The sequence below is a fragment of the Homalodisca vitripennis genome, unplaced genomic scaffold (assembly GCF_021130785.1).
Source record: "Homalodisca vitripennis isolate AUS2020 unplaced genomic scaffold, UT_GWSS_2.1 ScUCBcl_1477;HRSCAF=5155, whole genome shotgun sequence".
Classification (NCBI taxonomy): Eukaryota; Metazoa; Arthropoda; class Insecta; order Hemiptera; family Cicadellidae; genus Homalodisca; species Homalodisca vitripennis.
Window position 1 is genome coordinate 50,685 of NW_025777615.1, and position 22,714 is coordinate 73,398.

Genomic DNA, 22,714 nt, shown 5'->3' on the forward strand with positions numbered 1-22,714 from the left:
TATTGTATATACTATTCCACTCGTGTGTTTTGAGCGTATCCTTTATGAGAGTCATGGTTTTCTTGTTAAAAATGCGTTTTCTCTCAGTTACAGTTCTGCTATATTTTCCTGCTGTCAGATGTAGTGTGGCCAGTTGGGATGTATGGTCCGAAAGGCCAGAGAGAACGACTGAAGCTTGAATGGCTTGGGGGTCGATATTCGTGCATATCCAGTCAATAGAGGTCTCTGTGTCTTTAGTGAGTCTGGTGGGAGGCAGGCTAAGTCTTTTGAGGTCAAATGATGTTAAAAATTCGTTAAGCTTCATGTTGTTACTGTCGTTTGCTCGGTTCCCCAGATTGTCAACATTTATATCCCCGACAATGACCATTGGTTTGGTTGTTTGCATGGCGCTTTCCAGCTGGTCCGTTAGAATGTCAATTGATTGCTCAATGTTTGATGTCGGGGGCCTATAAGTGCCAAGTACTTGGATTACTTCTTTGTTGATTTTTATCTCGAAAAAAGCTGTTTCACACACTAGCTCTGACTCTTCATTACTAGTTCTTATTAGTTTGATGGTCTTTTCTAATTCGTTCTTTACATATCCTGCGACCACTCCTTTCTTATGTAACTTCCTGCAGAAGCCTCCTATCAGAGTATAGCCATCAATCCGTGTATTTTCTAAGTTGTCTTGTGTGAGCCCGTGTTCTGTTAGTATTAAAAGGTCAGGTCTGTGATTGGCGAGGAAATGTGACAGTCTGTTTGTTTTACCAGCAAGCCAATTTATGTTTTGGTGGGCAATTTTTATTATATTTTGCTGAGATGGCTTGCTTTTTTTATTAGGTTTGAGTTCAGAAAAATTCTGAACCTTTTCCTCTTCCGCTGAGTCATCTCTACAAAATGTAAATGTTGAGTCTCTGGAGAAATTTGTCTAGGGAGTGGTGATTTCATGGGTTGGTCAGATTGTGAGATAAGTTCCAGATTGTCATTGAGTTGTCCAGTCAAGGTTGGGGGGACTTCCCCAGCAGTGTTTTGGTTCAGTTTTTTTAGGCAGGGTTTGGCTGGCTCCCTCAGTAGTGTTTTGGTTCAGTTTTATAGACAGGGTTTGGCTGGCTCCCTCAGTAGTGTTTTGGCTCAGTTTTTTAGACAGGGTTTGGCTGGCTCCCTCAGTACAGTTAAAGTTAGTCATGCTCAAGCTATGTCCAGTGGTTAAAATATTACCTCTTTTACTATACTTGTCAAGATGTTTGGTGAGGAACTCCTCGTATGTTTCCCCCTCACTAAGTACTTGTGCAGTACATGGAGGAGACTTTTTCCCATGCCCTGAGTTTTCGTTACAAGTGAGTGAGCGAGATTGTCGTTCACAGGAGTTGGGGATGGTTCTGGGAGGTGGCTATTCTGTTTAGAACGTTGGATGTTTTTAGGTAATTGAAATTCCTGGATGTTAGCTTTTTCAGTGGCTTTTGCCATTTGGAGGGAGACGCTAAGCTTGTTTGTCTTCTTAATCCATTTTTGGCTCATTCCTGTTGTTGATGAAGGGTTTTGTTTTTTCAGTGGTGTAGTCCGCATATGTTTCAGTTTTTTTCTGCAGGTTTGACTGACTCCTGGCGTTATGGGTAGGCTTGCATCTGTCGTGGGTAGGGGAATAGAGGACTCTGCCTCTGTTGTCCTTGTATATAAAATCAGTTTTTGGTTGCAGGTTTGACTGGCTCCTGAGGTCGGGGGTGAACTTTGTTCTGTCGAGGGTGTGGTCAATATGTTTTCTAGATTTTTACTACAAGTTTGATTGACTCCTAGTGTAGTTTGATGCGTGGTGGGCATATTCAAAGTGTTATTTATTTTTTGGCAGCAGGCACTTGAAGCTAAAGTTTTAATAGTTAGCTCCATTTGAGCAAGCTTTGAATTCATCTCTGATATTCCCAGAAGTACAGTGGTTTGATTTGCCTCAAACACTTGGGCATCTTTTGTGGGAGATGACGTCTGAGTAGCCGAGTCCTTACAGATTGTAGCCGTTATTTCTATGTTTTGGATTTTTTCCTGCAGTCTAGTGTTGGTTTTTTCTAGTTCTGCTATTCGTTTTGCATAATTATCAATCATTTGACCCAATTTAAGATCGTGGTCCTCAGAGGAATTCTGGACCTCTATGCGGAATTTCTTTTCTTTATCAAGTTGGGCTTGAACATCTGCATTTAATTGTAGAAGATTTTCAATTTTGGTTAAATATTTACTCATATTGTTTTCCACCTCTTCCATTTTTCCCTCCATACTAATTAGTTTATTTTGAAGCTCTAGTTTCTCTACTTTTAAAAGTTCGTTTTCAGCTACTAATGCTGATCCTATTTTGGCAGCCATTTGAAGATCATCCTCTCGACTGTTAGAGCTATCTAGTAAGTTGTTTTCAATAATACTCTTTTCTAGTTCCAGTAGGGTATCTGAGGTGTTTAGTGTTACTGGGTCAACTATTCTGTTTGGTAAAGATGGTGATTGAAACATCCTGCATGCCATGCAATGCCATTTTTCGATTTCGTGAGTGGGCCATCTTTTCAAATCCTTTTCTAAGATATTTTGGCATCCTGCATGGTACCATTTTGCACATAGGCCTGTGCATTTAATACCAGAATACTTAAAACCAATTTCGCATGTACCACACGGATATTTAGTGGGCATTTCAGCAATAATTGAGAATTCTTGATAAGAATTGGTTGATTATTATTAATAAAGTAATATTTAATACTTTATTAATAATTAATAAAGTATTAATGTCAAAAATTAGGTTTATAGATATCACTCTGCAAGTATGTCAAGTGATTTATAGTAAGATTCATAACAGCCAGTAAGTAGAGGCCGTGTTGTCTGTGGTCAGCGTCCCAGACGCATTGTCAGCAGGTGTCGGGCAATGCTCTCGTCAGTTGACCTAATAGCTGGCTCTATCTGACTTCCAGCAGGTGGCGTTGTAGATAATGTGTCAAGCAGCTGTGAGTTGGCAATGACGTCACTATTGTGTTTCAACTGTGCACAGCTGTTTATTTAATTTATATTTACTTGTTGTTAATAAAATAAATGTCAGTGGTGTTATAAGTTGACAAAAATTGCTTGAATAAAAAGTGCTTGAGCTGTGTAATGTTACAATGTATATCTTGAGAAAAGTTGATTGCAGATAGTGATCTAGTTTGTGCTGATAAGTTTTCTTGGATTTTTTTCTTCTTCAAGGTACTTAAATTATTTTTTAACTTGATGATAATTAACTTACAGTTTAGAAGTAGTGATTGGTGTGCAGTTAAGTTGGTATTTTGTTGGGTTTACCACTTAAACTTCACTGAAATGTAGGAGCACTTTCATACTAGATGATGGGTGTCCGCCATGTTGATTGTTTTTTTTTTTTTTTTTTTTTTTTTTTTTTTTTTTTTTTTCAGAGATGCAGAATAAAATAAGAATAAATAATATAACATATCAAATAAAATGTGATGACTACAATAAGAAATCAATTAGGCAGACAAAAAGAAAATTTCATACAAGATTTAAAGAACATTGCCCCCACATTAAATTCAACAGAGAAGAAAAATCTGAAGTCGTACTCCACTGTATTAATACTGAAAATACTATATCAAAAGAAAATATAAAATCAAAACATGTTAACACACCAATACATTCAAGTTTCTACAAGAGTAATAAAATACATCTTTAGTATCTAATGTCTTTTAAATATGATTTTTAAGAATTAGTTTAGCTTATTTTAATATTAAAGAACAATGATAAAATTAATTTTAAAATGTGGAGGTAAATGCATTCTTGAATCCCCCATGGTTATACTCCCTCCCCGATTTTGTGTGTGTGTGTGTGTGTGTGTGTGTGTGTGTGTGTGTGTGTGTGTGTGTGTGTGTGTGTGTGTTTTGTATACCTCATTTCAAGTACTGATATTTGTTCAGCCCACAATTGTTGGCATGTTCATGCCGGGGAAAAATCAATAATACAGCAAAATGATGCAATTTGTATAAAAATGGTCACCATACAAATTAATAACACATTTTAAATTAGTATTAGTGAGACATTTTTAAAAATTACATAAACAATTTTTTCATAGATATGAAATTTGGGTATTGTCGCTGTTATTTATTATTTTGTAATGTTCTCTAAATTTCACATATAAGAAATTTGAAACGGTTTTTATATAGCTTTGTGTACAAACTTAACTCTTAAAAAATTATTAATAACAATATAAGCTATTGTTTCATCGATTATGAATTTAAATTTAATATATCATAATGAAGAGACTAATTCAAAATATTGTTTTGCTATTTTTTAATTAAATGCATTATAAGGATAATAAACATTAAGGCACAGTACAGAATATAATGTTTAATATTGAACTCTAATTATAAAATTGAAAATCTAAGAATACTGTGTGTGAAGTCTAAACATGCACATAGATTAATTGAATAGTGGGTACTTTGGTATTATCCTTAGGTCAATATTTTTTGGTTTTTTTTTCTGATTAGAGACAAAAATAAACTAGTTTTAAAAAGAGCAGACATTATTTGACCTATTTTGAAATTTAAAAGTCATTAAGACGAACGGTTGTCGTATTCTACCTCCCAAAAGGAAGCGATATCGGCGATAATCGAGTTGAATGCATCGCCACCAGTCGCCGCTACTTCCGATCGCCACATGTATTTATGGTGATGAGCGGTACCTCTTTACGTCTATTTATCCATTTAGCACTTTCCCACATCGTTAGGTATTCGTACCAGTTTCTTCTGGATCTACGAAATGATACTTGTGGTTCACCGTGAAATGCGTAAATTCTGCTTTCTAGAATTTCTTATAACTATAACCCTTCCAACAGTCAGACATAATATTGTTCTGAGTTCAACATTTTTTTTTATTTCATTGGTTAATCTTTTTGCATCACGTTTCAGAACTTTGATTAGTTTCGCCGACACAAACCGCCAAATACCCATTGCCGATGCAACACTCTACCGACATTACTTTTTCGTTTAGTGAACAAAGCCTCATCAATCTCGACGATTTTCCTTGTCCACCAATTTCCCCCACAGTTCTTATTTTCCACCGCAAACACACACACACACACTTCCCTCATATAATTATTCCTATCGACAACAGTTTTGCCGGACATATTCAACTGTTTCTCACACCATTTTACTGATGTTTGTTCCTTAGCCAAAAAATAAATAAAACGTACCATTGTGGTGTGGTGTAGGATCATTTGCTATCTTCCAATTAAGTACCGATTCTATGACTCATCTTTTTTACGACACGATTACAAATTACACTGCCAGAACGGATATTCTTTACCACAATACATTTTCATTTCGTAAATTATTGACGCACACTTTTGTTGAAGGCAGTAAATGCTTGTCTTGTGAAGGAATTGAAAAGTTTCCTCTTCAGTTCGAGGTAAATCCCAGAGGCGAAGATAATTCGTGATGAAATTATAAACTAATCAAGAGCACGACAATCGATAAAGACAAAAAATAAAAGAACAATTAAATATTCGAAAGTGACAGGTGATTCGTGCATATAGGCCTACTTGAAGGGTCACGCGTCTAGGCCTTACTTGGAGGCTATTTGGCGACAGGAAGTATGACTCGTCGGGTATGTTTCCATTCACTATGAAACAAGGAAAGTACTATTAACGCATAATGAAGTTTATTTTGGTCCTCGATAAGGAAAACTTGTCTAAAATTAGTGCCCTACGGATAATACCAAAGTACTAATATCAGTAGTGATTTAGTACATGCATTTCATAAAAAGTTAATGATATTCTAGATACAATTAGGTATTTTATTTCCTTGCGCGTTTTATTTATTATAATAAACATCAAATTAAAAATAAACAGTAACAAAATTAAAATACTTCACAGGAAATTTGAGGCATTACTGGGAAATGTACGAGGTAAACAAAACCTATTAAAAATTATCTTCTCAACAATGTGGTTCTATTAACGTTAATATCCTGTTTAATTATGTACAGAATCAGTATTACTTACTTTTGAATGTTTGGTCACTGAAAACTGGTTAGAGTGGAATACTGAGCCATCTTTTAGAACTCTCATCGTTGGAACAATTTTGATATAATACTGATACATTGTGGAGCCTGTAACATAAGAAACACGGGAAGAACATTTACTTGTCTAAAACACATTTACATATTATACAGTTCAGGGCAAAAGTAAGTCCTTTCTTTGCACAAATTGTAGTATCTACTTGATTAATCTTTTACCATGTTGTTTCATTGTCATGAACACACAAACAGTCAGGAAAAGTGGTTTGCATATGAGGAAATTAAACATGTTCAAACCCGCGGAAAAACATGTATGACTTGTGAATATCCCACCTATAACCAAGCTTTGTTATGTAAAATTTAAAGACACATTGATTTTAAAGAATTGTTTAAACAGATTAACTGTTAATATTTTTGTCATATTTAATTAATATACAATGAATAAATTGGAAAAAAATTAGTTTTTGTAAAGTACATTAGTCAAACTTTTGACCTATTTAATAAACCCGTTAAACACACTTTTTGAAATTGTTATGAATAAAATATTATATTTATTATATATAATATGGACGTAGAGGGTGTTTAGAGCTCTGACAGAAAACATGTCACGACTGGTCCTAATAACGAAATAGAGTGCTGCATTAGCCTTTTTAGAAATGTGATTGATACGCTCATGAGAACCAAGGCCGGAAGCAAGTATGACACCCAGATCCTTTATTTTAGAACAACGTGCCAGGGGTTGGTTAGTAAGGTTATAATGATAAAGAATGCGGGCATCTGACCTAGAGAATGTCACAATAGAGCACTTGGAAATGTTCAGAAGCATATCATTAACGTCGCACCATTCTGCCAGCAAATCAATACTCTCCTGTAGGGACACACAATCTTCCACAGATGTAATTTCTTTTAAAATTTTAGCGTCATCAGCAAAAAGTAGAACATTTGAACCCACACATTGAACCAGATCATTAATGAAGATTGTGAACAACACTGGTCCCAGTAAGGAACCCTTAGGTACACCAGAAACAGCTAGGAAAGGTTGGGATAGTGAGCCCGCCACTCGCACCTGAAGAAAACGATCCTGTAGATAACATCCCAGCCAACGCAAGAGCGACCCACCGACACCAACAGCTCTGAGCTTAGCAACAAGGTGGTTGTGACTAACTCGATCAAATGATTTTGAGAAATCTGTGTACATGTCATCAACTTGGTGGGAGTTAGAAAACGCTTTGAGGATACTATTTTGAAAGGATAGAGGTTTGAAGTGGTCGAACGCCCTTTGACAAAACCATGTTGTTCAATAATGATAATACTCTTGAAGTTGAACATCAATCTTCGAAGGACGAGCGATTCAAAGACCTTAGCCAGGGTTGACTGGATAATTATAGGGCGATAGTTCTTAATATCAGAAGGAGATCCAGACTTTAACATAGGTGTTATATATCCAATCTTTAAATTAGCAGGGAAGATGTTAGCAGCCATCAAAGCGTTGAAATAAATTGTGATATGAGGCGATATTACACCGCTGCAATGCCTCAGGATCATAGGAGAGATATCATCGGGGCTAGCACCCATGTTTGTGTCGAGCGACCTCAACTCAGCCTCCTTTTCCTCACAGGTAAATAGACATGAAAATATAGAAGTTGTTGCTTCAAGGTTGTACACTGGTGGATTTAGTGACGAGGGCCTGTAGGCCGAGGAAAAGAAACTTCGCGAACAAATCACAGATACCCTGCGGATTGTCCGCAGATTCATCATCAAGCTGCATTTTTGAGGGATTTTTAAAGCTAAATTTAATATATTAAAAATGCAGTGGTCTAATCAAATGGTCAAGGCATTGGTGAGAATAGTGATTTCAAAGTTAAACATTGGAAGGTTTGTTCTTCCTGTTGTTAAGTTATTTATTTTCATTCTTGCCATCACCACGTTATTTTAGTATAAATGCTTTTGTTGTTATTAATGGTATGTCATTCTTGCTATACTCTTTGATTTTATTAGTTTATACAACTGAACTAGTATGATCAAAGTTAGAACTAATTAACATATTTCTTTGTGTTTTAAAGGACTTTCAAGGGGAAAAAGTTAAAGATCTTTCTGTGTTCAGTCGATTCGTTAGACCGAAAGGCCGTGAGCTGTGTAACATCAGCTGTGTTGATTTTTGTTCTATACCAAATCTAAACTGCGTCTTTTGATTTACCTCTGTAGCAACGCAAGAAGAGTTAAAGGGATCAAATTGTTGAGGGGTTATGTTATGAATCTAAATATTAGGTAAGGAGAAAATAGCTTTGTAAACTTACAATGAATGTTACAAGTAATATAATATTGTTATTCTCATTTCTTTACGTAAAACTGATAGGACATTTTTCAATCACCGCTTTTCAGCATTAGGCTACTTTTAAGTTTCCCAGACACCCGGTAATATTGCTTTGTATGCCAAGTCTTGTAGTAGTTAGGTACATATTTTGTCTGTAAATTAACCCTTACGGAATCTTTGAAGTCTTAATAGATTGAGGTATAACTAGAGGTGGAAGTTACTAGTTTCCTGATATTAGGTTATGATTAGTACCTAAGGTTAAAAGGCAATACATTATAATGTACTTTGATAATCTAATCCTTTACTTCAGCTTTTTCTTTGCCGGATTATACTGACAACTGAATTTGCTTGTGATTATTATAATGTTGAACCAGCTATTCTGTCATATTTGCACTTGCAGTAGAGGCTGATAAAACAACCAATGAACAAAATGTTTTAAAAAAAGTAACATCAATAGGTCGTCTTATCAAATGAAACAAGAAATACATAACTGTTGAATTATTTTCATCACAAGACAACCTATTTTACTGGAATATTTTCAGGGTATATTACGATAAGCAACCCGTTTCTTTTATATTGAAACATTATTTAATTATTAAGTAAGACTTTATTAACCAGCCTACATTTGTTATTAAATCATCTTTATCAAATGATTCAGTATATTACCAAACTTTGATATTATATAATAATCGTTCAACAAGAATTATTATACATTAACAGAGTACGCATGGCTCAAGTCTTTCAGTAGGTACAATGAATGTTCGGACGTGTAGCACACATCTTTCGCCCCCAATGGGTAAAGCTATTCTATCAAATTGAAACTTGTGACTTTATTTAGATATGTGGACATTGATTGACAGTTCAGTTATTCAATATGTTAAAGTGTTTGATTGTAATAAAGTGATAAAAAAAACCGGGTTCGATTATTGTACTCTGCCCTATTCAAAATTTAAGTTTCAATCCAAATTTTAAATTTCCCTAAAACATGTTTTTAATCCCCAAGGCTATGTTAATTCACAGAAACTAAGAGCTGTAGTATAGTAAGTGGCCACCAAGGCAATCGATTCAGTGAACCAAATTATCGATTAGAAATACCCTAACTATCTAGTACAAAAACATGCTTATAACATTTTTTCACAATTCTCACTTTCCTCTTTTGGGTTAACAAGAAAATATAAATATCTGTTTAAATAATGTTAATGGCAACATAGATTCCAATAATTAGTACTGTATTATACAATAGTAGTATTAATATTCATAATCGATTGTTTACTTTGTTAGCTTCTTAGCTGAAAGATTCCGCTGCTGTTTTGTTTACTGCAGAATAACGCTTTCATAAAATTTAACAGTCTGAGCTCGTGTTTAGCTCTGATTAACAATTACCCAATTCATTGCAGCAACCAATAGCAGACATGTCAATATCATTATCCAAATAAGGTTTTAACATTGGCCTAAGTTATCTGTAGTTACCACCATTTTAAGTTATAGGTAAGTTCATATAATTTATTCAAGATTATTGTTAACATGTAGACTACTTGTATTATTCTTTTGTAAGTATATAATTTGGTTGAAATGTTGATAAAAGTAGGCTGATATATAAATAATTTTTTACAACATGCTGTATTAGGCTAGTCTAAAATATTGATTATTAGTACTTAACCCTATAAGTGGCAAGCGCCGTCTGAGACATATGATTCACGCCGCCGCGAAGTGGCAAGCGCTGTCACAGCCGTTGCTTCACATTTAATGCTGTTGCTCCGCAACCATCCATTATTTTTAGGCCTAGTTTTGAACTATCGTATTCTCCATGAAATTTCCTATATATATCATATAGTATAGTGTGTATTCATGTTACTAATGTTTTGCTGGCCTAAATGAATCCAACAGTTTTCGTTTGACCTGGCGGCAGACGAGAGAACAGCTGTCTACTCGTCTCGTCACTGTTTTGTTTGGCGACTTTGCGTACTGTTATTGTCAGTATATTATTGTTTATCGCGTTGTTTGTGTTACCGGTAAATGTTTAGGTTATTCGTTCGTCATGGAAAATGTTGGGGTACTTTGGGATTATACCGACCACACCAGTATGAGGAACACAAACATATAAATTTTATAGAAAAAAACATTATAGAACGAAAAAGCAACTCTTCAATTACAAACTTACAACGATTATTAATTGTTAATGGGTTTCCTGTGACGCCCAGAATGCAGCAATATCAAGGATGAGTGAGTGTAGTGGATTTCCGCCTTCAGCCGCAACTGCCAACCGCCACGAATATTTTAGATTTAGGCAACTAGTCACGACCTTGTAAAAAAACGAATGGTCCCCTCTTTGCTCCTGGGTAAATCCCAAATTCTCATAATGTCACCCATCACTAATCTATTACACACACAGTAAAACACGAAAGTACAAGAATGCGGCGCACCAGCTGAACGGGCGGCGAGATTCTGTAATCACGTTATCATTGACCGTTACTGTAGACCGCTCGACTTTGACCTCTGTCTGAGGATGGGGAGGGGTTTGCGATAAGAACAATTCCTGTTTTATATTTACGAAATATACTGTGCTATGACAAACTAAGCCACTATTATAGGCCCTACACTACTGGGAGGAAAATACAAGCCCTAGTGACTAGTGACTCTAGTGACTCGGAGTAAAAAAAAAACAAACAAAAAAAACAGTTTGTACATTGATTTAGTTTTTTCCCTTCTAACTTTTTTGTTCTTGTAAATAGAAAAAAAATGCATAGGTAGTAAATTTGTTTAGAATAAAATTGTGTATATTCTGTAAATATGACATTATTTTGTAGCTCCAGTAGTTTCAAAGTGACGGACAGTAGAACTTAAAAAATTATTTTTTCTAAAAGAAAATCTTTACACACCTACAATGATATTCATCTGAAAATAAAAATAAGGAACCAAATATCACAATTATTCTTATTCTATAGTTCATAAGAAAAACAAAAATATATAATGTTTGCTAGGTTATCACTTATACAATATATTCTAAAAATAAGTTTAACAATCACGGCAATTTACCCGAAAACAGCCTGCCACTGAGACCACAAATGACCGCCACTTAAAGGTTAATTAACTAGTACTAACATTTTATTGACGATTTATAAGTAAATAGCTTAAAAGTGTACTTTGTTATAGCAGTGTAGTGTGTGACAATTTAATTTGAATTTTAATCTTTATTAAAGATGATCAAGGGAGGATGACCTAGCTGAAATGGTTTTCAAGCACAAACAGGCCTACTCTAGTGCTAAAGTTTAAAGTCTTGTTATTGGCAATGGATGAAATTTAAAGGATATTACAAATTTATTTATTCACGGTAAACTCCATTTTACAAAGAAATTATATATACATTTTTTTTTTTTAATTTTTGTGAATCCTTGAGAATTTTGACACCGATGAAAGGAATAGATTCCAATTCTTGAAATGTAGGGTTCTATTTGTATAACATTTAACAATGGCAAATGTCTGAAATCCTATATCTTTTCAATATTTATAACAGTACAATCCTAGAAAATGTGTGCATTCAATAACAAGCATCTAAAGTCAAAGTCAAATATTCTTTATTGCCATGAAACATTAATTTTGTTTATAACATAAAAATTTTTATTTTGACGCAAGCCAATGCAATTCAAACATAGTTACTTAACTAACATGGTACATATGACAAAGTCCCGTACAGAATAAAAACATTTTTCTAGTAAAAGTTTTATTTTAAAACTATCTAGATCTAACTCAGTTCTTAAAAATTCAGGAAGAGCATTGAATAATACTCCCGAAGAAGTTCATAGAACTTCTTTGTTGTTAGTAGAAGTTTATAGGAGAATTAAATTAGGGGACACTATTGTAGATCTTGGTATGTATTTGGGTTATTGATAATTTCAGTGTTCATTATGTCAGATTAGTGCTGTTGATAATATTAAGATTAATGTTTGTTAATGCTGTAATGTAACGAATTCCAAAAAGACTGGCTCATAAACAGTTTGCAATACTGAACAATAATTATGATTTGTCATCCCGCACGCGCTTGAGCGCATGGGATAATGTAATGCCCATGTATGTAAAACAAAATTTTTGTGAATAAAGCATTTTTGAACTTTGAATACTATAACATTACAATAAGTATTATTTTTTGTAAAGCTGTAGTGTGGAAAGGGATATTTAATTTATGTTTTGTTTCTAAGATTTTAGATTTTAGGATAAGAGACCTGAAAAAATACTATGATTCTGTTTAGAAAAATTAATGTATACATAAAAAAATATATAGATGCAAGGGAAAATGTTATTAAAATAGAGGATTCTATAAAGAGTGTTTAATGAGACCTACAATTTGTTATATCCACAAATGTTGGAGGAGGATGCACCACAAAAATCAAAATTTGCACATTGCACCTCCCTCCACCCTTTCCACATATGTGACACATCATTGGAAAGGGAATTGAAAAAAAAAAAAAGAACATTTTGGTAGGAACTAGAAGTCGCTATTAATACTACACTTTCATTCCTCATCATCCTTTCCTCAAAACAACCCACCCAAACAAAACAACCCCCACACCCCTAACACACTCCACACACACTCACCATTATCTCTATAACACTCAACCAAATATATACACTGTAAAAACTCAATCCTGTCCACACATCTACCTACGTCATAACTCACACCTAAATCTGATACACCACAGTCTCATGTCAGTCTTCACTTACATCTCTCCACCACCTCTACTACTCAACAAAAAAATCACCTCACTCATACCCACTCCTCAACACGTAGTACCAATAACCCACAATTATCATCCACCCATCTCTCACAATCCACCACATCCCCAATCCTACCAAAAACCCCCCAACACACCCACACCTCACAACCCCCCCCACTCACACCCCCACTCACATCCTCCCACTTCAAGTGAAGTCCCTAATCCACCATATAGAATACCCTCCCACCCAAATACTTGTTCCTTGCACTATCTACCTCCTACCATCCACTCCTTGTGTCCCAAGACTGTAATCCTCAAACAAAACTCCACCCTCAACACCATTACAATCACCCATCTCCCCACACATAAATCTATCCGCCGATAGAATACCCATCCTTTCTATCAACTATTTTAAAACCCATTTTCCCCACACACTCCCTTTACCAATCTTTTTCCCATTAACCACCACCCACTCCTCCCCATACCAGATCCCCCTTATTTAATTTTCTCTCAATTTTCCTCCCAAACCATTAAACCATAAATATTACTCTCCCACAACTCTCACACCCTTCTATATAATGTACCATTATTGTCATCCCACTCCTCTCACTGTTGTCCAGAGTGAATGTCTATTAGACCCTACACTATTTCTCAAAGTCCCCCTCCATTACGACATCCCCCTTACACTATAATTGTGTTATCTATACCATCTGTGTTACTATGTAAATAATAAAAACAACAACAACACTCATATTGTACTAAAAGTAGATACACCAACGCTCTCTCGTTACAATAGATATACAGACTCCTATAGTGTATGACTGTGTCACTGTCTCACTATACTATACGCCCTCATGATAGAGAGTGCCTCCCCCCCACACTACCCCACAGATATAAGTCCCCCCCCATACCCCCTATCAATTTTCTCATAACACATGATGTGTCTTCCCCCCCATCCCAATACCCCACCACCCCTTAATCACATAGACACGTGATCGCCCCCGCACGCAATACCCCACTCTCTCATGGTCACCAAATGATCGCCCTCCTGTGCTGACCGCATATATCCCCAGAGAAGATCGTCTGTGACCCCCAGTCCCTCCTACTCCACCAATCTACCGCTATGAGCAAGAAATCACCTCTCACTCACCACTCACAACCCAATCACCTCAACCAAAAATACCCCCTATCCTAAAGATACCCAATGTACAACAATCCCACCCACACCCCCCAAACTTGACCCCATAGACAAACACACACACTGTAGAATAATATCTCCATTCCTACACTGTCAAGAGCTCATTCTCTCCCCCACATACACTCTCCCTGCTCTTCTCACTCCATTAACCTCCTTCTCCCCCCCCCCATGCACTATCTCACACCTATCCACCTCATAAATCGTTCCCCCTCGCAGACCATGTCTCATCACGTCGTGTTGTGTTTCGCACAACCCATATTCACGATAAATTAATATAATCAATATCCCTTATTACCCCCTCGTGCTATTGCCAATACTTTGTCATAGACACACGCATGAGTAGAACCCTCCAAACTATGACTGTTCGGCCGTACTCCAACCCCTACTACAATAAACACAGTGCCATGACAGACAACTGCATCTCTGTCAGTGTGTCCCCCCCTTCCCTCCATCCCCAGTAACTCATCCTGTCGATACTACCTCATGACTCCTTCCTCCCTGTCCGCCTCATCAACGTATCATCGTGCCTCAACCCTACTATGACCACTCCTAATCTCATAGCAAACCTCAAGTCCCTAGTCCATGTCCACGACGTCCTATCCTTATTGTCATCCCATCAGACGCCATCCATTGTACAATCCTTCCATCATAAAACCCAGAACCAAAAACGCCCCATTCCCCCCCACACACCAACCACAACCCACCATATATAAGCAAGACACCTCCCACCCCAGTACCCCACATATCTATCCACCTATCACTACTGTGCATCAGAGAATGCAACTTGACATAAGTCCCCCCCAGACCACGATCCTACCCAGATAACACCTGAATCATCACATATCCCACACGATACCTACAATCAGATCTCACCCGCCCTCCACTGTTTATACATACCTTCCCCCTTCTCATTCATGTAATCAGTTTGACCCACCAATATCAATAGTGTCTCATGAGATACATATCCTAAATTCCCCCCCTTAATCCCTTGTTCCCCCCCCCCCGTACCCCTCTCACTGCTTCTCATGCCCCACCACACACACCCACGTACGACACCACCCATATAAGATTGAATAACACAGGATATACACATACTATCTACCAGAGATGTGTATGTCCTTATTTCCCATCACACTCACCATCGCACTTTCAATGAAACCCCTCCCATTTACTCCGCCCTCCTACCTGTCAGACCACCATCTCACCTAACTCTTAATCAACTTTAAACCTCAATCAGTACTCCCATATAAAACAGATACCTACCCCCTCCCAAGATAATACTTCCTTCTATTCAGTAGTCATCAATTCCCCACACACATAAGACCTATCCTGACCTGTATTTCCATAACACACCTTAAAATTAGAACCACCTGTGTGTGTCCTGCATACTACCCCACATCAGAACCCTCACAACATCTTCCCACACACGTCTATTATCCTCAATACCCTGACCCCATATTCATATCCACCTGTACCCCCATAACCCTGTCAGTTATAAGCAGCTACACGTCTGCTTCTCATCAAATCTTCATCATATCCCCATCCATGCACCCATAATCATTCCCCTCTTGTTGTCCCCACATGTCCACCACATCTCCTTTGTCTAAACACCACACAATTGACCATCTAACATGTTTCATTCCTGCTAATTATTCCAATAATACTCCCCCTTCTCTGTCACTCAGTAACATCCCTGCCTAGATATAAAATTCAATTATTCCTCTCTAGCATCCCTCCAGACTCCATAAATCACAGTTGAATGAAAACTTCACACTCGACAACCCCCAACAAACTGTCACCGCTAAAAACCTACGGAACCCCCTCACAAACCGCCTCTCATATTGTCAAATATAATCTTTTATGTCCTCGCACCACACCTCACCTTTGTCCTCATTCTTCATGTACTACTCCGCACACACATCTTAGAACACTATCGGCCCACCCACCACCCGCTTTCAAAACTGTCCCCCCCACAACAAGTGTGTCTCAAAGATCTCCTCACCTCCATGTACTACAGATCCACAAAATCTGTCCTTCATCTGTGTTAAGATGTTCAATGTCAATCCCACCATAACTACACTGACCATCGTCCCCACACAATCCATACTATCAGCACTCGTACTGTATAAATGTCTCACATCTTCAACTCAGCCAGTGTGTGCATGTTAATAGAGACAAACCCTACTCCTCCTTTGATACTCTTCCCTGTGCCATATCTATTCTAATAAGACCTCGACACATCCATCCCTGTTCGTGAACCAAGATGCACCTGCTATCCACCCAATTAATAGAACCTACATTAGACCCACAGCTCCCTAGACCTCACACATTGTCACTCGCCCTCACCACTACTTTTACGTCCACACCTCCACTACACCCCTACAACTACATCGTGTAAGAGAGATCTCCCCCACCGTGTCATACTCCACCATGTTTGTACAAACCCCTTGCAACCACAATAAATGTGTGTCACACCCAAAAATATAATATTAGTTAGTCCCCATCCGATACGCTCCACCACTGAACCACTATCCCTTAGTAGAAAGTAATGTAGAACAAGCGACCATGATTCTCTGATATGATCTCATGTGAGCATGCACAATAGTGTGATCCCGAACCTAATAGTGTCACACGCTGAGAGGTCAATTTTTTGTAACATTCAGTACCGCGCTAACTTAAGTTTATAGTGTTGTGACGTTTTACGCGCGGTTATTGCTGTAATAGACAGTGATCAGAGAAGTGTGTGCAGATGCAAGCAACGAGCATCCTGAGATCGCGTCGATTATATCCGCCAATAAAGGATGCGAGTGCTTGGCAGATAAGAACTACGACATTGAGCCGTACAACTTTATGCAGTCCGTGCCTAGTAACGCTCCATATCTCGTAGCTGACGCATACGTGTTTATCTACTTATCAACTATGAGTGTGTTAGAGAGGAGTTACGGAATAAATAGATAGTTTTTAAGTTTTTCCTTTTGTATTGATCTAAATTTTAGACTCGCTATACCCTTGCAATAGAATTGACCTCCTATAATTTCCATCACCTCTACATCAGCAGACAATATTCGCTCCCCGCCGCTCCCGCCGCCGCATGTAGTAATGTCCGCTGCTTCCCCTCTTTCTGCTATTGTTTTTAAAGGCTAATAGGAATATCACTGCAACAATCACCCACCACATCTCTCTGGCCTTCGACTCGATACACCACTCATATATCTCCCGTGCTCAATGGTGTCCTTCTGTACAAATGAAAGCGCGCCAATACTTTCAAAAATTTTGGCTGTGAAGGTGCATAGTGGTGTGGCACTTGCACTTATTGAGTTGAGCCATTTTTATTTGTGTGTGAAACTAAGAGTGTTTTTCTTCAGGGTATTTTTCGTTTGATTTTTTATTTACAGAGGACACGTTTTTTTCTTTTTAAAAAATAGCCCTCTTTAGTAAATGCTATGGTTTGGACCTTTAAAAACATTTAGGTATTCTTGAAAACCAATTTTTAATTTTGTGCTTCTCGACATGAAGAACCTTTCAGATACAGATTTTTAATCAAATTGCAGGTAAAATGGTGGGATGATGAAGGATAACTCTTTTTTTACCCTTTTTTGCACCATCTTGGAAATGAGTGGGTTAATTTGTTAAAACTGATATCAGGTAGGTGTTATCTTGACCTGAAAAAACCCAAAAAACCAAGTTTGGTGCAAATCCGTTTGTAAATATTTTGAACCTCATTTTTCCACCATCCTTGAATGGTAACTTCCGGTTTGTACCAAATAATCTTTCTTTATTCACTTTGTAACGATTTGTCACAAGAGGAGGGTTGCCATTTGCAAATTGGAGTGCGCCTTCCCATTGGAGGGACACCCCTCCCATAACACTTTTTGTTACGTCAAAATTTAGGTCTCATTAGCCTACAGAGATTCCCACATTTTTATTTCTATTTATTTTTAGTTTTTGCCAACTGTTTCGAAATAACAGGCATGATCACTGACTTTTGGATGCTTTGTATAACAGTAATTAAACATATGCACTTAAATCGTATTAACATGGACTAATTTAAACATAACATTATTAAATTAATTTTTATTGTTTCAGTTGATAAAAATTAATTTAAAACATCATGCCTGTCCCGTCAGGAGCATTTCAAACTTCTGGTCCATCATGCTTTGATAAAATGAAACTTGGATTTACAATAGGTTTCTGTGTTGGAATGGCATCTGGAGCTCTTTTTGGTGGATTCACAGCACTCAGGTAACAATAGATGTATTATTGTTCAATAATCAAATTTTATATCACCACTCTAATTGTACACTTTGCACAAGCCAAGAGCAACAAAACATATCACAGTTTGAGAGGTATCAGCTATTTCTTGCTCCCAGCTTGTGCAAGCGGGCTCGCTTATGTGTTGAAGAAATTCGTTAAGAAAAATACTGTAGAAATTGTTTTTAAAAATTGAAAAAATAGTCAACATCTTGTAATGTTTTTTATAAATATACAAGTTTTTTTCATTTGACTTCAAACATTTTCAACAGTTTGTAAAATATTAACCCTGGATTTGGCAGTTGAAATACCTATAATGGCAGGCACTATTTTGCTAGTTGTTCACACCTTCATTCAAACTTACAGATATCTACACCACTTGATGGCAAATCTCACAAAGAAAAAACTACTACAAGTCTAATAATAATATGAAAAACAACAAAATACTAGCCACTAGTGAAACTAGTCGTCTAACATTAAAGAAATGTCGCCAACAATAGTAGCATCAAAGTTCTTTCTTTATAACAAATCTTAATGAACAGATGTTAGAAACAGATAATCTTCTTGAGAAAGAAATTCTGAATGCAGTGATGTAGCAAAACTTATTCCTAAACAAAATTCCTGCGACAAAAACTACAGGAAAAAAAATCTTGTTTTTCGCGGTAAACTGACATTTGTATTGCAACTTCATAATCTCTGTACATACTTATTACATTATTATTCAATAAAACTATACAACAAATTAATCTGTGAAACATCCCGATTAATTTGATATAATATTTACCCTATTTAAGTCTTATTTCAATAACAAAAGTTTGGATTAAAAAGATTCCTGCACAATCGACTAGTGTCTAGTCATTCAACATTGGAGAAAACATTTTTTAGCGACTAGTCAGATGAAGGGTCAAAGCAAACCACACCATAATTTTTGAAATTTTTTCTATGTGTGAAGTTTGGTATTTGTAGATTTACTAGTTCTAAAGATATTCATTTTTTTATACAAAATGGCAGCTAGCGGCCTATGTTTATAGGACCTTTTTTATTTGAAATTATGTGTACTATCACCCACAGAAGTTTGTGACACCCTTTTGTGAACACCCTGTATATATCAATAATTAGTAGATATCAGGAAGGGAATTGAGCTAAAAAATATTGTAGCCTACTGTCAAATAATGAATAGAATATTATTATAAGAATGGGTTTTCAACCTGAATATTAATGTTTGTTTGTGTGATTCAAAGATTTGTTATAAAGTTTTATTTTGTTATCATTCTTAAGTAAAAGTTAAATAATTACAATTTTTTCAAATGATTTGGTCTGAATTACAAGTAGCCATAATAAGGCAACAATATGACCCATTTAGATCTACATTATCTTTGCTTGATACAAAACTAATTTTTTAGCACAAAAACCTTAAAACCCCAGAAGATACAGGCTCATTAAGAATTATGTGGAAAAAATTGTATTTCATCTTTATATGTAATATGTGTTGAATAATATAAAATATTAAGAAAGTGGTTTAAAAATCAAATTGCCTAAAAAATAATTTTGTTTAAAATTATTAATTTGCATAATAAAAAAGAAAATTGATTATCTCATTCTGAAATCAATTGATCTATAATTACTTACTAACAATACTGGTGCTGTGATACCAGTTTTGATTAAAATAACGGCTGAAACGGCAGACCACCCTAACCTTGAATGAAAAAGTCTGTTAGATTATTTAAACCCTTTGACATATGCTATGACGAATGTTAACTGCCGGAAATAATGATTTAACAATTTGCAGTGACGATACAGTATTGTCATGAATTTTGACTACATAACTTGTTCTGTTATCTGCTGGATAGCAGCACTGATTTATGAACTGTGAAACTCTTTCTTCTCTTATACATCATATATTAATTGAGACTAGTTGGCATAGCTCTGTTTAGCCAACTGATGTAAGTTATTGTTTTGACGAACGTGGGGACAAGGGACTCATGTGATATGGCACGTTTTCCAACAGTGAATGCTAAATATTTTTATCTAAGTCATTGTGAATAATAAAATAAAGTAGCATGCTAATAAGTCGTGCAAATGATAATATATGCTACTTGCCCAACCCGTTATGGGTTTTGGGTCCCCGTGTAGCAAGTATTTTTTGTTTTGTGTTTGTTGTTGTTAAACTTTTTAGTAACTATTTACACATATTCATCAATCAGTACAGACTGACTGGAAATTTCAATTTAGTTTATGACACTAAATAGATAATGTTATTAAGCTTTATAATTATTTTTGGCCTTAAAGATAATTTGATTTGAACCTACCCTAGAGAAATTTCAATCATTGAACACATTGTATATCTCATACCTGTCCCATGTCTTGACATATGATGTCCTATAAGAGACTTGAAAAAAATTAAGTTTAATTTACCATGTTTTATACCAATTGCAGCTTACACAATGTTTAATGTTATGTTTCAGGTACGGACTGAGAGGCAGGGAGCTGGTGAACAATGTCGGGAAGGTCATGTTGCAAGGAGGAGGAACATTTGGGACCTTCATGGCAATAGGGAAACTGGAATCCGTTGCTAGACTTCCATTAGTTGTGACTGAAAATTTTCTTGTATTATAAGTCTTATACACAATATATATTTTCAGTTTCCTTCAAAACTCTAAATCTGTTGCTTATTACAATTAAAACTGTAGCCCATCTAGAATGTTTACCACTGATTATTTATACAATTGTTTCTAAATAAACTTGTTTTAAACAAAACTTGATGATTAACTAAACTTACCCTCAGAGGCTATCGATACAGACTCGTCCAATGGATTTGCTTTCCCAGCAATTTTGTTTCTTCCAAACGACAGATGTCGGATGATATGTGATGTGTTGAAAAAACGGACGATTGAAAACGGTTCGTTTGTACATCATGGACTAGAAACAGAATGTATATTTATATATACTTTCAAATGGCTCAAACTTGAAATAAATTTATTTATGCTAGACAGAATTTAGAATACAAGTTTTATACTTTATCTTAGCCTGTGGTAGAGTCTTAATTTAAAATCCACAGACCAAGAAAAGAAATAGACTGGACCATAGGCGAGTGACAGGTGAAGCCAAGTCAGAGCAGGACTCACCAATAAGAAATATGGAGGAGTCATCATTACTGAGCCTCACTATTACTTATTTTACTAATCTCAATACTGTAAATTATTATAGTATACTAATATCATGTACTCTGTCCATCATTGGTGACAATATATTCATTGCATGTGGTTAAAAATTGCATTTTTAAATCATGATTAAAACAACCAAGTTACCTTTTACAGTTCTCTGTAATATTAGAAACCTTTTAAAGTATTGGTTCAACAGTCTGGAAATCTATTTTCTTCAAAAGAATGTGGTTCGACATGGTTCATATCAAATATTTTTAAGTCACATTAGCATTTATAATAAATTCTTAAGAAATATTTAACAACTGTAAGCAAAGTAATTTTTAAAATCAACCGTTCAAAATTGCCTCAAAAAGGCTTTGAATTTTGAACCAGAGTAACCTGTAATTGTGTGAATTGCTAACTCTTGATCCACTAGTGTTATGTTATTTAGTACTATGACACTATTCAGTGTAAATGAATAAAGGTGTTTAAATTGAATTGAATAGTGAAAACTTGCTAATTTTACCACTCTATGTTGAAAAAAAAAATTAATTAACTTTTATAAGAATTCTTTTACAAATTAAGTTACTTACCATGTACATGATTTATGGAAAAAAGCTTTGACCAGGGGCAATATGGAAAACTGCCTCCCACCTGAAACATTACAAAATTTAATAAATCAAAATTCTGAAAAAGGGATAATTTATGATTAAGGATTATTTTTATTCCTATAAAAAAACTTCACAACTAGAATTACTAATGGAAGAATGATACATACCCTGTTCACTTCCATGTATCCATATATTTGACATCCTTCCTTTAAAGCTCTTGTTATTTTCTCAGCATCGTGGGAAGACTGGCATTGTTCTATTTTGTCTGGTTCAGGAAAATTCCAACGTTTATGCCTGTATGCTTCCTTAACTTCTTCACACGTGTTGCAACATCTGTGAAAAAATACCAAACCAATACAAAATATTGTAGGGATAGTTCAGGAGCTCCGATTTATCTCTAGACTAAAGACCGTGTTTTTTGGCATCTTAAAAATTGAGTAGGCCTACATGAGCTTGGGTTTTCTGAAAGCATGATAGGCTCGGTTATA

General features: G+C 35.9%; 2 protein-coding genes across 2 annotated transcripts in view; one reads left to right on the forward strand and one right to left on the reverse strand.

Annotated features, from left to right (window-relative positions):
* LOC124371483 (endoplasmic reticulum-Golgi intermediate compartment protein 3-like) overlaps nt 1–22,714 on the reverse strand; it is a 62,744-nt gene that overhangs the window by 6,685 nt on the left and 33,345 nt on the right. The window contains exons 6-9 of the mRNA XM_046829823.1: nt 22,394–22,559; nt 22,209–22,269; nt 21,252–21,353; nt 5,984–6,090 (exon numbers count right to left, since the gene is read on the reverse strand). Of these exons, the coding sequence (XP_046685779.1) occupies nt 5,984–6,090; nt 21,252–21,353; nt 22,209–22,269; nt 22,394–22,559 (436 nt within the window). The remainder of the gene's footprint in view (nt 1–5,983; nt 6,091–21,251; nt 21,354–22,208; nt 22,270–22,393; nt 22,560–22,714) is intronic.
* LOC124371486 (reactive oxygen species modulator 1-like) lies at nt 8,147–21,048 on the forward strand. The gene is given in 4 exon segments (XM_046829826.1): nt 8,147–8,265; nt 18,308–18,463; nt 20,938–21,028; nt 21,031–21,048. Coding segments are annotated over 3 exon segments (240 nt in total). The 5' UTR covers nt 8,147–8,265; nt 18,308–18,332.